The sequence below is a fragment of the Schistocerca serialis genome, chromosome 6 (genome assembly GCF_023864345.2).
Source record: "Schistocerca serialis cubense isolate TAMUIC-IGC-003099 chromosome 6, iqSchSeri2.2, whole genome shotgun sequence".
In the NCBI taxonomy this organism is placed as follows: domain Eukaryota; kingdom Metazoa; phylum Arthropoda; class Insecta; order Orthoptera; family Acrididae; genus Schistocerca; species Schistocerca serialis.
In genome coordinates this window covers 388,971,899-388,986,238 of record NC_064643.1, presented here as the reverse complement: position 1 = coordinate 388,986,238, position 14,340 = coordinate 388,971,899, and the positions used below count along the sequence as shown (strand labels likewise).

At 44.3% G+C, this 14,340-nt stretch overlaps 1 protein-coding gene across 1 annotated transcript in view; it reads right to left on the bottom strand.

Annotated features, from left to right (window-relative positions):
- Positions 1-14,340, bottom strand: part of LOC126483801 (farnesyl pyrophosphate synthase-like) — a 284,194-nt gene that overhangs the window by 179,796 nt on the left and 90,058 nt on the right. Inside the window, exon 3 of the mRNA XM_050106981.1 lies at positions 4,298-4,438. Coding sequence (XP_049962938.1) covers positions 4,298-4,438 — 141 coding nt within the window. The remainder of the gene's footprint in view (positions 1-4,297; positions 4,439-14,340) is intronic.

Here is a 14,340-nt window from a genome sequence, read left to right as displayed (position 1 = left end):
CCATGAAGCTGGGCTACGGTCCCGCACACCGTTAGGCCGTCTTCCGCTCACGCCCCAACATCGTGCAGCCCGCCTCCAGTGGTGTCGCGACAGGCGTGAATGGAGGGACGAATGGAGACGTGTCGTCTTCAGCGATGAAAGTCGCTTCTGCCTTGGTGCCAATGATGGTCGTATGCGTGTTTGGCGCCGTGCAGGTGAGCGCCACAATCAGGACTGCATACGACCGAGGCACACAGGGCCAACACCCGGCATCATGGTGTGGGGAGCGATCTCCTACACTGGCCGTACACCACTGGTGATCGTCGAGGGGACACTGAATAGTGCACGGTACATCCAAACCGTCATCGAACCCATCGTTCTACCATTCCTAGACCGGCAAGGGAACTTGCTGTTCCAACAGGACAATGCACGTCCGCATGTATCCCGTGCCACCCAACGTGCTCTAGAAGGTGTAAGTCAACTACCCTGGCCAGCAAGATCTCCGGATCTGTCCCCCATTGAGCATGTTTGGGACTGGATGAAGCGTCGTCTCACGCGGTCTGCACGTCCAGCACGAACGCTGGTCCAACTGAGGCGCCAGGTGGAAATGGCATGGCAAGCCGTTCCACAGGACTACATCCAGCATCTCTACGATCGTCTCCATGGGAGAATAGCAGCGTGCATTGCTGCGAAAAGTGGATATACACTGTACTAGTGCCGACATTGTGCATGCTCTGTTGCCTGTGTCTATGTGCCTGTGGTTCTGTCAGTGTGATCATGTGATGTATCTGACCCCAGGAATGTGTCAATAAAGTTTCCCCTTCCTGGGACAATGAATTCACGGTGTTCTTATTTCAATTTCCAGGAGTGTATCTGCTTAATTTTTGTGGGTCTAGTCAATAACATTAGTAATAATCAACACATCTCGTACCAGTCTGAACTACAATGGTGCGATGATCTACATAAGGCGCTTTGAAATTGAAAATCTTCTCGTAAGAGTGCATTATCCAGCGTTACGCCTGTTGAATGCTTGGCACGATATTCTGGACCATTATCCAGCGTCAGGCCGGCTGAATACTTGGCACGATGTACTGGAGCATTATCCAGCGGCACGATGTTCTGGATCATTACCCAGCATCACGCCGGGTGAATACTTGGCAAGATGCACTGGTGCATTATGCAGCGCCACGCCGGCTGAATACTTTGCATTATGTTCTGGACCTCGCTGGGTATCATAGGAGTTCCCAGCTGCACAAGATTAGATGTGCACTTGACACGGACCGCAAGACGAATAAAATGAAAAAGTACGAAGTGGCAGCATTATTTCTCCGCTGGGTTCCTAACGATCTGTTCGATCACGACGTTCACACGTTGTAAGAGGGAATGGGAATTGTTCTCACTCAAAGCGTTCGCATTTTCTCGACAGTTAGTCAGTGCTAATCTCCGTGTGAACAAATTCATCCGGAGTACATTGTAGCAAGGTGAACTGCAACTCAATAAATGCAAGTTTTTGCATTTCTTGAGAATGCCTCGAAATGACAGTGTTCGTCTGCAGACAATGACGATGATTCTGACGAACTAACTGACGAAATTGGCGCTCAATCTGAAGGCATTATGATACGTACAAAGGCATCTCGACAAATTAATGGTATACTTGGAACTCGAGGCGGAAACGACTTCGACCGAACTATTACCGATGAAACACCTACGTGACCGTGTTACGCATAAACGACATATGAATCTGGTTCAAAACAAACTTAGTGATTATTTCAGTGTTGAAATTCGCTGTTTTGTTATGGTCAACATTTTCTGCATGTCAAGGGTAACCTGGCGAACTACTATAGGGATTTTGATATGGTATTCGCTAATAGATAGACTAAGTCGTGAGGAATGTTTGGGTGTATAATTTATAACTGTAGTAATGATGGGCGTGTAAGTGTAATATATATATATATATATATATATATATATATATATATATATATATATATATATAATTTATGGGAATTTGGATGACAATACGTGGCAATGATGGGAGTTAAGTGCTAGTCAGTTACAGAGGATGCCGTATCTGGCGGGAAAAGCAGTAAAGTAAACGGCTGCCGCAGCTCCAGAGAAAAAATTGACCAGAATCTACGTATACATCAATACATGTCTTCTCTACATGTTACGCCCCAGCCGTGTTTTTCAGCCTTTATGTGGAGGCTAATCTTAGGAACTACTGTAGAGATTTTCATACGGTATTCATTAATAGATAGATTGATCGACGGGGAAGGTTTCTGTATGCAATGTATTACTTCTAGGCCAGACAAGTCGTCCGACATAATTACTGCTGCGGAGTGGGTCCCAAGTAATGTATAATTTGTATCTTTATGTGAAAATAAATATAACATGTGTGTTTAAAGCATTTTTCTTCTGACATTCCGGATTTTCGATTATCAGGACGAACTTAAGTCCCACCTAGTCCGGGTAAAGGAGGTTCCACTGTATTTATTTCCCTCCGTTGGTTCCGTACTTCAAAACACTCAGTTTAGAACCCTCTTCTGTCTGTATAGTTCTGTCTCTAAAGTCTGGCACATCTCGAACGCTGCAAATAAAAACGCCACACTAAACAATAAGGACGACAAGGCTTTAACATCCTGACAACGACGAGGTCGTTAGAGAAAGTGCACAGTCTCGGACTCGATAAGTAGTTAGAAGGAATCATCCCGACGTTTGCCGTAAGTGATTTAGGGAAATGCGGATAACCTGTAACTGGATGGGCGGATGCGGATTTGGGCCGTCGTCCTTCGGAACGCGAGTCCATTGTGCTTACCACCGCACCATTTCGCTCGGTCAGCAACGTATCGTGCCACGCCATGTCTCACTTGTAAGTTCGTTTCCCTGAACGTCGATCGTTGGTTTAGTGGGTAAGTGACAGACTGCCATTCCAAAATGCTGGGATTCGAGTTTTCCTCTTTCACCTTTCGCAATGACATCTTGATGTGAAATATGCGTAACTGGATATTGGTCCCTGTAAAACTGTTGATGTGATGTCGCCCGTCACACGACCACACCGCCGCCTGAGAGATCGACCCGACTGCGATTCTCTCGATAAACAGAACAGAAGAACGGCTGTGCTAGCCAAAGGGTACACAGCCAGTCGCAGTACTTAGTGTTCGTGTACAGTGCTGACCGTTTTTTATTTTACTACCCCTGTGAACGGCTCCGTGTTTTTACTCATGTGTCTACTGTTTTTTGTCTACCAATATGTTTTGTTTTTCTGTGTCTTCCTTGTTTCTATTTGTACTGTCTGTGGCTGAAGAGCAGCGTAATATTGCCGCTGCTGGCCCACCTTTCGTATAAGGTGTTCAAATAACAATAAAGACAAAAAAATCGCAGTACTTATGCTCGCCGGGAGGCGCCGCTAGGCCACTTCACGTGGCTCTGAGCACTATGGGACTCAACTGCTGAGGTCATTAGTCCCCTAGAACTTAGAACTAGTTAAACCTAACTAACCTAAGGACATCACAAACATCCATGCCCGAGGCAGGATTCGAACCTGCGACCGTAGCGGTCTTGCGGTTCCAGACTGCAGCGCCTTTAACCGCACGGCCACTTCGGCCGGCGCCACTTCACGTGCAGCAGGAGAGTAGTGCAGCTGTGCCAGTCTACAGTACGTAGCCGCGCTCAGTGGTCAGCCAGCGCCGATGTTAGTCATCGTCTGCAGCTCAGCCGTTGCTGCCATCAAGTCTTTGTAGCCCATTTCCAAGTTAGTCTTCAAATTCGGCGGATTCGCCATTCAAGATTACGAGGGATTAATTCGTCACTGCAAGATCTGTGACTTGAAAATTATGTCATTCTACAGGCGCTTAGTCTAGTCGCGTCTTCATAATTGTCAACCCACAGATCATGGACTACAACAGTGTTAAGTAATAAATACTTTCTTATTTTGTACTCCTGCTAATTAATTGTGTTTACCTGTTGTAGCTACCAAGCTGTCTTAGCATAGTAGAACCCACGTTTCCACCTCCTTGGCTACCTCATGTTAATGGACTCGATTATGGTGGAAGACAGAGAGCCATCAGTTGGTTCCTATAAACCTGGCTGGGTAAATCAGAAGAAAGGTCGAAGGAAGATAATGGCATACCACCTACAGTAGAGCTATTGTAGTAAATCATTGTTGTGTTCAAAATAACCTTTGGGTTCATAATCGTTTTCGCATTTTCTCCGAATGAGCGACGTACTGACATTCCCTTGTCGAGACTGTAAATAAAGGCGCCGTGCTGGACCTACGCGTTACTTTGGCCTCGAGCTGCGGCCAGTGGTCAGTACTCACCATCTCGAGCGCCCAGCCCATGATGTGCGCCAGCTCGGTGTTCCGGGACGCCAGCTCCTCGTGGCGCGCCAGCAGCCGGTAGGACAGCACGACGGCCAGTCCGCGGTTCTTCTTGCCGCCCGTCATGTTGTACTGCAGCACCTGCAACCGACCACACACGGCCTTCACACTCCGTGCCTGCGCTGGACAACTGGATGTTGGGCGCGACCACCCGGTCGCCGGATCTGAAGTGCGGATGTTCGGCTAACAACACGTTACCGGTAGTCACCAAGCTTTAGTCATAGAAAAATAAAAATTTAAGTATCAAGTTTTGTTTAATTGTGCGTACGTGTCTGCAATCTTGATAATCTTTGAAAACGCCGTGTCACAGTACCGCGGAGCCTCTAGAGTCACGCGCAGGTCAACAGGGGGAGGGGGTCATAACTATCCCACCTCTTTTAAAGCATATTACACTAAAAGCATTTATATTTGTACTTATGGCAATTTCACAGCTTCTTAGATAATTTTCATAAAATAACCACGAAAACAGTCTTCAAAATGGCAAGGAATTCTAGAAAATGGTTTAACACAGGACACTTTTCGATTGCTCCCTTGAGGGCTAGCCCACATGGATGCAGTTGCGGCGCGACCGACTGCAGAGAGAATTCCAGCCAGGTGTTTGTGCCCAGTCATACCTGCTGTCACCAATAAATTGGATGCAGTTCCTGGGTCCACAGGGTCAACCGACAAACCACAGGAAGTTGAGGGAAGGCAACGACAGAAAGGGAAAGACTCTCTACTACAGAGAAAGTAATAGAAACACTGACTGTCCTGACCGTATACGAAGACAGCTGAAAAAAGTATCATCCCCTTTGTTTATACGTTCGCACAACCAAAGCCTGAAGACCATGTTCACAGTCGCAGCACTAAGTGAAACTCTGATAATGTCAAATGCGCACTTCGATTTTATATATTGTAAGTTATTATTCTTAAAATTGTATGCACAGCAATGTACTATGTATTACATATTTATTTCATTAAATTCAGGGTATCCTCCGAGTTAGGAAAAAAGCTAGATAATATTCGCAAAAGATATTTTTATTTATTTACCAATAATGTTAGATCGACGCTGAAAATTAAAAATGTGAAATAAAAAAAGGCAAAACCATTGAGGAAATTCTGTTGAATATCAGTAAAACAGTAAGAAAATAATACTATTCATTAATACTCTTCAAGTGGAGAAACTCTGAATAAACTTTTTCAACTTTCGCTAATCTTCTGTTTATAAAGTTACTCACCTTACCACGTTAATACATTTATTGCTTTATTTTATGCATTCTATTTTTTAATATCGGCTCCCATGATTTACATATAATCTAATGTGTTTTGGAGGCTACATTTTTTGGACTGTTTGTGTGAAGTGCACCCAGTCCCAGCACTCGACTAGACGACTGTGGTAAATCTCCACAAACCACCCTCAACTAGGACTGTAGCAGCGACTTCTAATACCCTAGGACTGGACGAATACCGTCTCCCCAGTTAGGAATCCTATTTGCCATGCTAACAACAGTACAGATTCTGTAACTTTGCGTGTGCATGCTGGTTTTCAGCGCAGAATATCGCATTTTCTCTTTCCTGCTGTTGCATATGGGTCGTCAGACAAAGCATAGATGACCATACCTACAGAAGAAACATGGTCATTTTCTTCAGGTCTACTACAGCCACCGCGCGATGTGAAACTGAACGTAGTCTTAACAAGCCACCACGGGTTTTATTCCTCGATGGAGAAAAGGTAAACTACTGGTCTGATTACGTTGTACAGCAGGAGACTGATATCGGCCATGTACAACATAAACATTGTCAATGTAATGCTCGTGATCGAGCAGAAAGCGTCCCAGGAGTTGGCGTCCGCGTTGGGTGTAAAACCAGACCTTTTCCGCAGCACAATAAGGGCAAGCCTCAGAGAAAAGTTTGAGAGTCCTGTTTCGGCTCTGTTCTGAGAAGGTATGCACCCACCCTGACTGCAAGTCAGCGCAGAAACTATCGCCGCTCCAAGGAAATGGCATAATTACTCGTTATCAGCGTGATAAGCGGCCAAATCTAAATTATGTAGCTACGAGTATTTTTAAAGTCACAGTATTTCCTGTCCCGCTCCGCAGTAATAAATCTACTGTTTTGTGGAATAACAACCATTCCTAGAACTCCGTCAAATCTGTAAAACAAATAAAAAGTCAATGCCCCAGGTCTCAGGAGTGGGTAGCTGATTTCTTGTGGCACCATTTGCAGGCGCCTATGCTTGAAAGGTTGTCGTCCTTTTCTTTAGGCCGGGAAGTGTTGGAAGAAAATTGATATTTTATTTTGTTTAAGATCACTGCAGAGCGAAAGATATAACAATGACTGGCACTTGGCTGATGTTAGAGGAGATGACAACCTGCGACGTACTCTGACATTTTTATTAATAGCTCCTCCAAAAAAATTTGTGGTTCAAAGTTGAAAGCGAGGAGAGGGTTTACACAGTCCCAGTTCAGTTACTGAATGTTTTTTAAACATTTTTCGTCTCGTCAATATTTTTCCATAATACTGGACTTTACTCTTGTATTTACAAGACCCGAAAATTTTTCTCTAGATATTTATCTAAATAATGTTTATCAGGTCGAGATAGGTCTACTACATAGAAATGTGTGAAATTTTTATGAATAAACCTTAAAAGACTTCTAGGATATACACAATTTCATTCTACCGCCTAAAAATCACATTTTAAGAACGAAAAAGTGTTTAGCGAAAGCCCTGGCCTACGACTAAAAATACAGCTGCTCTGCAGAGCACGCAAGAATATTGAGGTTCAAGGTTGAACTTCTCAGGAGACAGTGTCATCGTTCACAATTGATCCTGTAAATTGCCTCTACGCTATATCTGTTTAGTAATTTATGCCGCGTCAAAGTATGTCGGACTGATACACAGTGACAACTTAATAAAACTACTCAACAATTTAATACGAAACTTATAAAACACTCGGTAACATATTCTCAGAAACATGAATTGTTAGGCTCCTCTGTCACACGGCATTAACTGTGGAGTCAAACTACTTACAAGTTTTGCAGGATGATTATTCAGATTATAAATCTGCCACGAGAGGGTGAAAAAATGTTGAAGTGCTAAAGTTGCAACTTTTGGAAAAATAACCGCGAATCATTAGTCAATCAGAGGTTGAATGTTTCGCTGATCTCTGAATAGTGACGGGAAACATGTAACGGCGCCGGCCGCTGTGGCCGAGCGGTTCTAAGCGCTTCAGTCCGGAACCACGCGGCTGCTACGGACGCAGGTTCGAATCCTGTTCGGGCATGGATGTGTGTGATGTCCTTAGGTTAGTTAGGTTTGAGTAGTTCTAAGTCTCGGGGACTGATGACCTCAGATGTTAAGTCCGATAGTGCTTAGAGCCATTTGAACCAAGCCAAACATATAACGGCGAAAGGGAAATTTTGAAAAACCAATAAAAGCAAAGTAGAAATAAAACGAAGGCTTTGTATTAGCAAAAAAACGAGATTCAATGTCAGCATGGCTTGCTCGTTTAGTTTCTCCGCAGTTCCGATAAATCAAAGAACTCCTGTTATCAAAACTTAACTGTAGCTCCGCCGATAAATACGTTGCTGTTGTCTGTTTCTCAAAACACCTGCTATACAGGGTGTTACAAAAAGGTACGGCCAAACTTTCAGGAAACATTCCTCACGCACAAAGAAAGAAAATATGTTATGTGGACATGTGTCCGGAAACGCTTACTTCCCATGTTAGAGCTCATTTTATTACTTCTCTTCAAATCACATTAATCATGGAATGGAAACACACAGCAACAGAACGTACCAGCGTGACTTCAAACACTTTGTTACAGGAAATGTTCAAAATGTCCTCCGTTAGCGAGGATACATGCATCCACCCTCCGACGCATGGAATCCCTGATGCGCTGATGCAGCCCTGGAGAATGGCGTATTGTATCACAGCCGTCCACAATGTGAGAACGAAGAGTCTCTACATTTGGTACCGGGGTTGCGTAGTCAAGAGTTTTCAAATGCCCCCATAAATGCCGGCCGAAGTGGCCGTGCGGTTAAAGGCGCTGCAGTCTGGAACCGCAAGACCGCTACGGTCGCAGGTTCGAATCCTGCCTCGAGCATGGATGTTTGTGTTGTCCTTAGGTTAGTTAGGTTTAACTAGTTCTAAGTTCTAGGGGACTAATGACCTCAGCAGTTGAGTCCCATAGTGCTCAGAGCCATTTGACCCATTTTTGACCCCCATAAATGAAAGTCAAGAGGGTTGAGGTCAGCAGAGCGTGGAGGCCATGGAATTGGTCCGCCTCTACCAATCCATCGGTCACCGAATCTGTTGTTGAGAAGCGTACGAACACTTCGACTGAAATGTGCAGGAGCTCCATCGTGCATGAACCACATGTTGTGTCGTACTTGTAAAGGCACAAGTTCTAGCAGCACAGGTAGAGTTACCCGTATGAAATCATGATAACGTGCTCCACTGAGCGTTGGTGGAAGAACATGTGGCCCAATCAAGACATCACCAACAATGCCTGCCCAAACGTTCACAGAAAATCTGTGTTGATGACGTAATTGCACAATTGCGTGCGGATTCTCGTCAGCTCACACATGTTGATTGTGAAAATTTACAATTTGATCATGTTGGAATGAAGCCTCATCCGTAAAGAGAACATTTGCACTGAAATGAGGATTGACACATTGTTGGATGAACCACTCGCAGAAGTGTACCCGTGCAGGCCAATCAGCTGCTGATAGTGCCTGCACACGCTGTACATGGTACGTAAACAACTGGTTCTCCCGTAGCACTCTCCATACAGTGACGTGGACAACGTTACCTTGTACAGCAGCAACTTCTCTGACGCTGACATTAGGGTTATCGTCAACTGCACGAAGAATTGCCTCGTCCATTGCAGGTGTCCTCGTCGTTCTAGGTCTTCCCCAGTCGCGAGTCATAGGCTGGAATGTTCCGTGCTCCCTAAGACGCCGATCAATTGCTTCGAACGTCTTCCTGTCGGGAAACCTTCGTTCTGGAAATCTGTCTCGATACAAACGTACCGCGCCACGGCTATTGCCCCGTGCTAATCCATACATCAAATGGGCATCTGCCAACTCCGCATTTGTAAACATTGCACTGACTGCAAAACCACGTTCGTGATGAACACTAACCTGTTGATGCTACGTACTGATGTACTGTAGAGCAATGAGTCGCATGTCAACACAAGCACCGAAGTCAACATTACCTTCCTTCAATTAGGCCAACTGGTGGTGAATCGAGGAAGTACAGTACATACTCACGAAACTAAAATGAGCTCTAACATGGAAATTAAGCGTTTCCGGACACATGTCCACATAACATCTTTTCTTTATTTGTGTGTGAGGAATGTTTCCTGAAAGTATGGCCGTACCTTTTTGTAACACCCTGTATATCCGTCAGATATTGACAATATGAGTGTGGTAAGACTAACTGACTGCATGATCTAAATGTAGAGAATAATAAAGTTGTGCACATTTATTTCTGTATTACACAATCTCAATATAAAAGAACAGCACACCTCCGCGGAACACAATGGAGCGTAAATGATTATTTTCGCGTTGTTATACTTGATTTATAAAAGTATACTGCATTACAAAGCGATCATAAATTGAAATATTTCACAGTGCATAGCTGCATGTAATACAAAACTGAAGCTGGTCTCTAGAATTACAGAGAGATATAACAAGACAATGCAATAGCTAATTTAGTCAAGTTAAATACTCTTACAACAGTGCAAAACACGTCCTACGCAAACTGTTATTCATATAAAGTTGCACATTTCATTAAACTAAGAAAAACAGAAAAAGAAACGTGACAGTAATACTAATGTTTACGAAAACAATATGAGGTGATTGAATGGAGAGAGAGCATACGTTCAGAAGCCAGTAAACAGCGTAATGTCCTTTAATTCGTTGGTAGATTACTGGGAAACTACAGTTTTTCTCCGTCAATGCTTTTTGCAGTCAGTGGTATGACTCAGAATAGTACTCTACACTGTGAAATCCACGTCATATTGTCGGATTATATTAATATGGACACAGAGCGTACACAGAGAAGGGCAGTACGAGTCTCATATGCTTGTTTTACTTTCTTATGGGAGACACACAGACACACACAAACTTGCGAATAATAGAAAGTGACAGATTTTAGAAGAAATAAGCCTTATATCTATCAGAAATCAATTATTAAAATTTCAGACAATTCCTTTCACTGAAGAAGCCGCTGAAGTAGGACCTAAGGAAAGATAGTGCTAGTAACAGATTGCAGCGAGGAGTACAGGCAGTTATTCCTCCCGCATTCCTTCCGTGTATATAATTTGACGAAACAATATGACACGATACAAGAAAGTACCTTCCATGATTTTACGAGTGCAGAAGTGTAAAATAACGTAATATGTTACAATAGTTACAAAATAGGCCTAAATGATTACACGCAGGAACATTGATATAGTTGCAGTTCAATCAGAACAAACACATTTTTAAGTCTAATGTAGGAATCTGATGAAACAAATAAAACTGGGAAATAAAATTCCTGACAGGAAATATTTAAACCTAAAATATACTCGAAATGTAATGGGTGGGTACGTTAGTTTGATATACCTCAATTCATAAGAGTGGTAAAATCGAATAACAATAATGCACTTACAGCAATATAGTCTGAAGCGCCAAAGAAACTGGTAAAGGCATGCGTATTCAAATACAGAGATATGTAAACAGACAGAATACAGCACTGCGATCGGTAACGCCTATGTAAGACAACAAGTGTCTGGCGCAGTTGTTAGATCGTTTACCGCTGTTACAATGGTACGTCATCAAGATTTAAGTGAGTTTGAACGTGGTGTTATGGTCGACACGAGCAATGGGACGCAGGATCTCCGGAGTAGCGACGAAGTGGCACTTTTCCAGTACGATCATTTCACGATTGTACCGGGCATATCAGGAATCCCGTACAACATCAAATCCCTCGACATCGCTGCGGCCGGAAAAAGATTCTGCAAGAACGGGACCAACGGCGACTGAAGAGGATCGTTCAACGTGATGGAAGTGCAACCCTTCCGCAAACTGCTGCAGATTTCGATGCTTGGGCATCAACAACTGTTAGCATGTGAACCATTTAATGAAACATCATCGTTATGGGCTTTCGGAGCCACTCGTGTACCCTTGATGATTACACGACACAAACCTTTACACCTCGCCTGTGCCCGTCAACACCGACATTGGATTGTTGATGACTGGAAATACGTTGCCTGGTCGGACGAGTCTCGTTTCAAATTGTATCGAGCGGATGAACTTGTACGGGTATGGGGTCAACTTCACGAATCCATGGACCCTGCATGTCAACAGAGAACTGTTCAAGCTGGTGGAGGCTCTGTAATGGTGTGGAACACTCTTCTGAGTTTAAACACTTCCCCTGCCCACCAAACACTTCCGACATGAACATTATTGAGCATATCTGGGATGCCTTGCAACGTGCTGTTCAGAAGAGATCTCCACACCCTCGTACTCTTACGGATTTATGGACAGCCCTGTAGGATTCATGGTGTCAATTCCCTCCAGCACTACTTCAGGTATTAGTCGAGTTCATACGACGTTCTGTTGCGGCACTTCTGCGTACTTGTGGGGGCCCTACACGATATTAGGAAGGTATACCGTTGCTTTGGCTCTTCAGTGCATGACACAGTTAAAAATCGTTCCTATGTCCTCCATAGGAGACGAATGCTATTTATTTACGAAGTTACTAGCAGCATGACAGGGGGATTGGGATCTATATCGTGAGATCGGGCTGTCCAATTCGTGATCACTGTGAGGTCGACCACTGACATCTTCTGGAATGAATCATCCCTTACTGCAATATAATGACGTACATAAGCTTGCAGGATTTCATCTCAGTAGGCCTTTGTAGTCACAGATCCACATTATAAAAAACCTGAACTGGCCGTCCAGCAACTTTTATACCAAACCAAACTAAGTCACAGCTTCGTCCAAAACAAAACGATTCTAGGGTCTCACAAAATCGAAACATTCCTGCTGTGGATACATACTGCCTTCCTGAACCCTTCTACAAAGCATACGATACGACATTTAACAGAAACAATGAAGTTTTTCGTAGAATCGGCATCGCCCAGGCCACGGAAGGGTGGCATCGTGCTCCTACAGCCTTGCAATGCATAACAGCAAGTACTGTACACACATGCAGGTCATAATACTTGATCGTCCTTGCCAGAAGTTTCTCCGTGAAAACTGATATGGACAGCTGTCCAGATTTAGGTTACCTGTAGTTTCCCTAAGTCAGTAAGATAAATTCTAGGACGGTTCCCATAATCTTCCATATCCTTGTCCATTCTGAGCTTGTGACCTCGTCATCGATAGGACTTGAAATTGTAGTCTCGGTTCATCCTTCTTGACATTTATTTATTATGTAATCATTTATCAAGTTCGATGGGACCATACAGTCAAAGCAACTTGATCATGGAATGAGTCAATACATAATTTACAGAATGATGATCACAAAATTTATAAATGTAAAATGTTGTATCCAAGCTGTTCGCCTCTAGCACAGCTAAACGCGCTACAGGGGCGATTGACAAGTTGCCTGCGCTGTGGCTCCGTGGGCGACACTCCGTTGGCAGACCCAGATGACAAAAGTACAGTAGGCAAGGCATAGCCAATACACGCCGGTCTGTTATGAAGTAGAACTCCAGCCGCCACCATGGAAACACTGCGTCGCTAGCTTCGCCACGAGAGGCGTCAGTTGGACACCAGCAGTACGCACATCCCTGACAGTGCCCCAACTGGGAGCACTACGTCGCTCCCGCGAATCACATGCTACCCAAGCATCAAGCAGATATCACTCAGTCGGGCCTGTCTTAGGACGTCGTCCTGGCGCTCTTCGGCAGTTCAGTTTGCTGAGCCACTACCAGCGGTTCCGATGCAGAGTGACCACCAGGATCTAAGATCTAAATGGTTAGCACACTGGAGTCGCATTCGGGAGGGACATTTTAAACCCGCGTCCGGCCATCCTGATTTAGGTTTTCTGAGATTTCCCAAAATCGCTTCAGGTAAATGCCGGGATGGTTCCTTTGAAAGGGCACGGCCGGTTTCCTTCCCCATTCTTCCCTAATACGTGTTCGTACTCCGCCTCTAACGACCTCATTGTCGACTGGACGTTAAACTCTAATTTCCTCCTCCACCACCAGGATCTACACCACATGGTTTCACTAGCAGCCCGACTTCGAGGATACCGCACCACAGCCATTACGCGCGGCCAGCTGTCGTTGAGGGAACTTTGTCTACTCGTAGTTGGCCTGCCATGGGCTAGGTGCTCCAAGACTGGTATTCTTGTATGGAACTTACAAGTGAATGGTCAGACTTGTCATGCCAAAGCAGGTTATTCATTTTTTTACTACTGTTAGTTAACTGTGAAAATGGTCCGCACGCGGCACTTTATCTGTTGACATGAACTGTAAGTTACATAAACAAAAATCACGAAAACGGCTGTTTTTCTTGCTTGGCACTTTCACCCCTGGAATCGCGAATGGCGAGCTGTTGGTGTGGTGAGCTGGTCGAGAATTGCGGCCAGGCCGTCTTAACGCAGGTTTCACTAACGAGGAATATTGTTACAAGATTTTGGTACAAAGAGAAACTAATATACATTTTCTTGTGATGCACCGTCTTTTAATTTTAGTTACGTATTCCGAAACTTATTGTCTTGACGCTAGTTCAAGTTGTGAAAGATGTTCTGTACATCTGCATCTGTACTCCGCAAGCCACTTTACGGCGAACATTCAGTCTGCCGTCACAGGTGATGGCGAAACTGTAAATGTTTTGCTGCTTGCTATGGAGATATACAACCATGGAGATAAAAAAAGAAGGGGGGTGGCACTATAGACTTACACTGTACATTCGGTAAGGGTGTACCATCTAGCGGTAATTCAGTGTACTTGTAACACTTCAGCACCCCCCCCCCCCCCTTTCGTTTGCACTTTACATCAG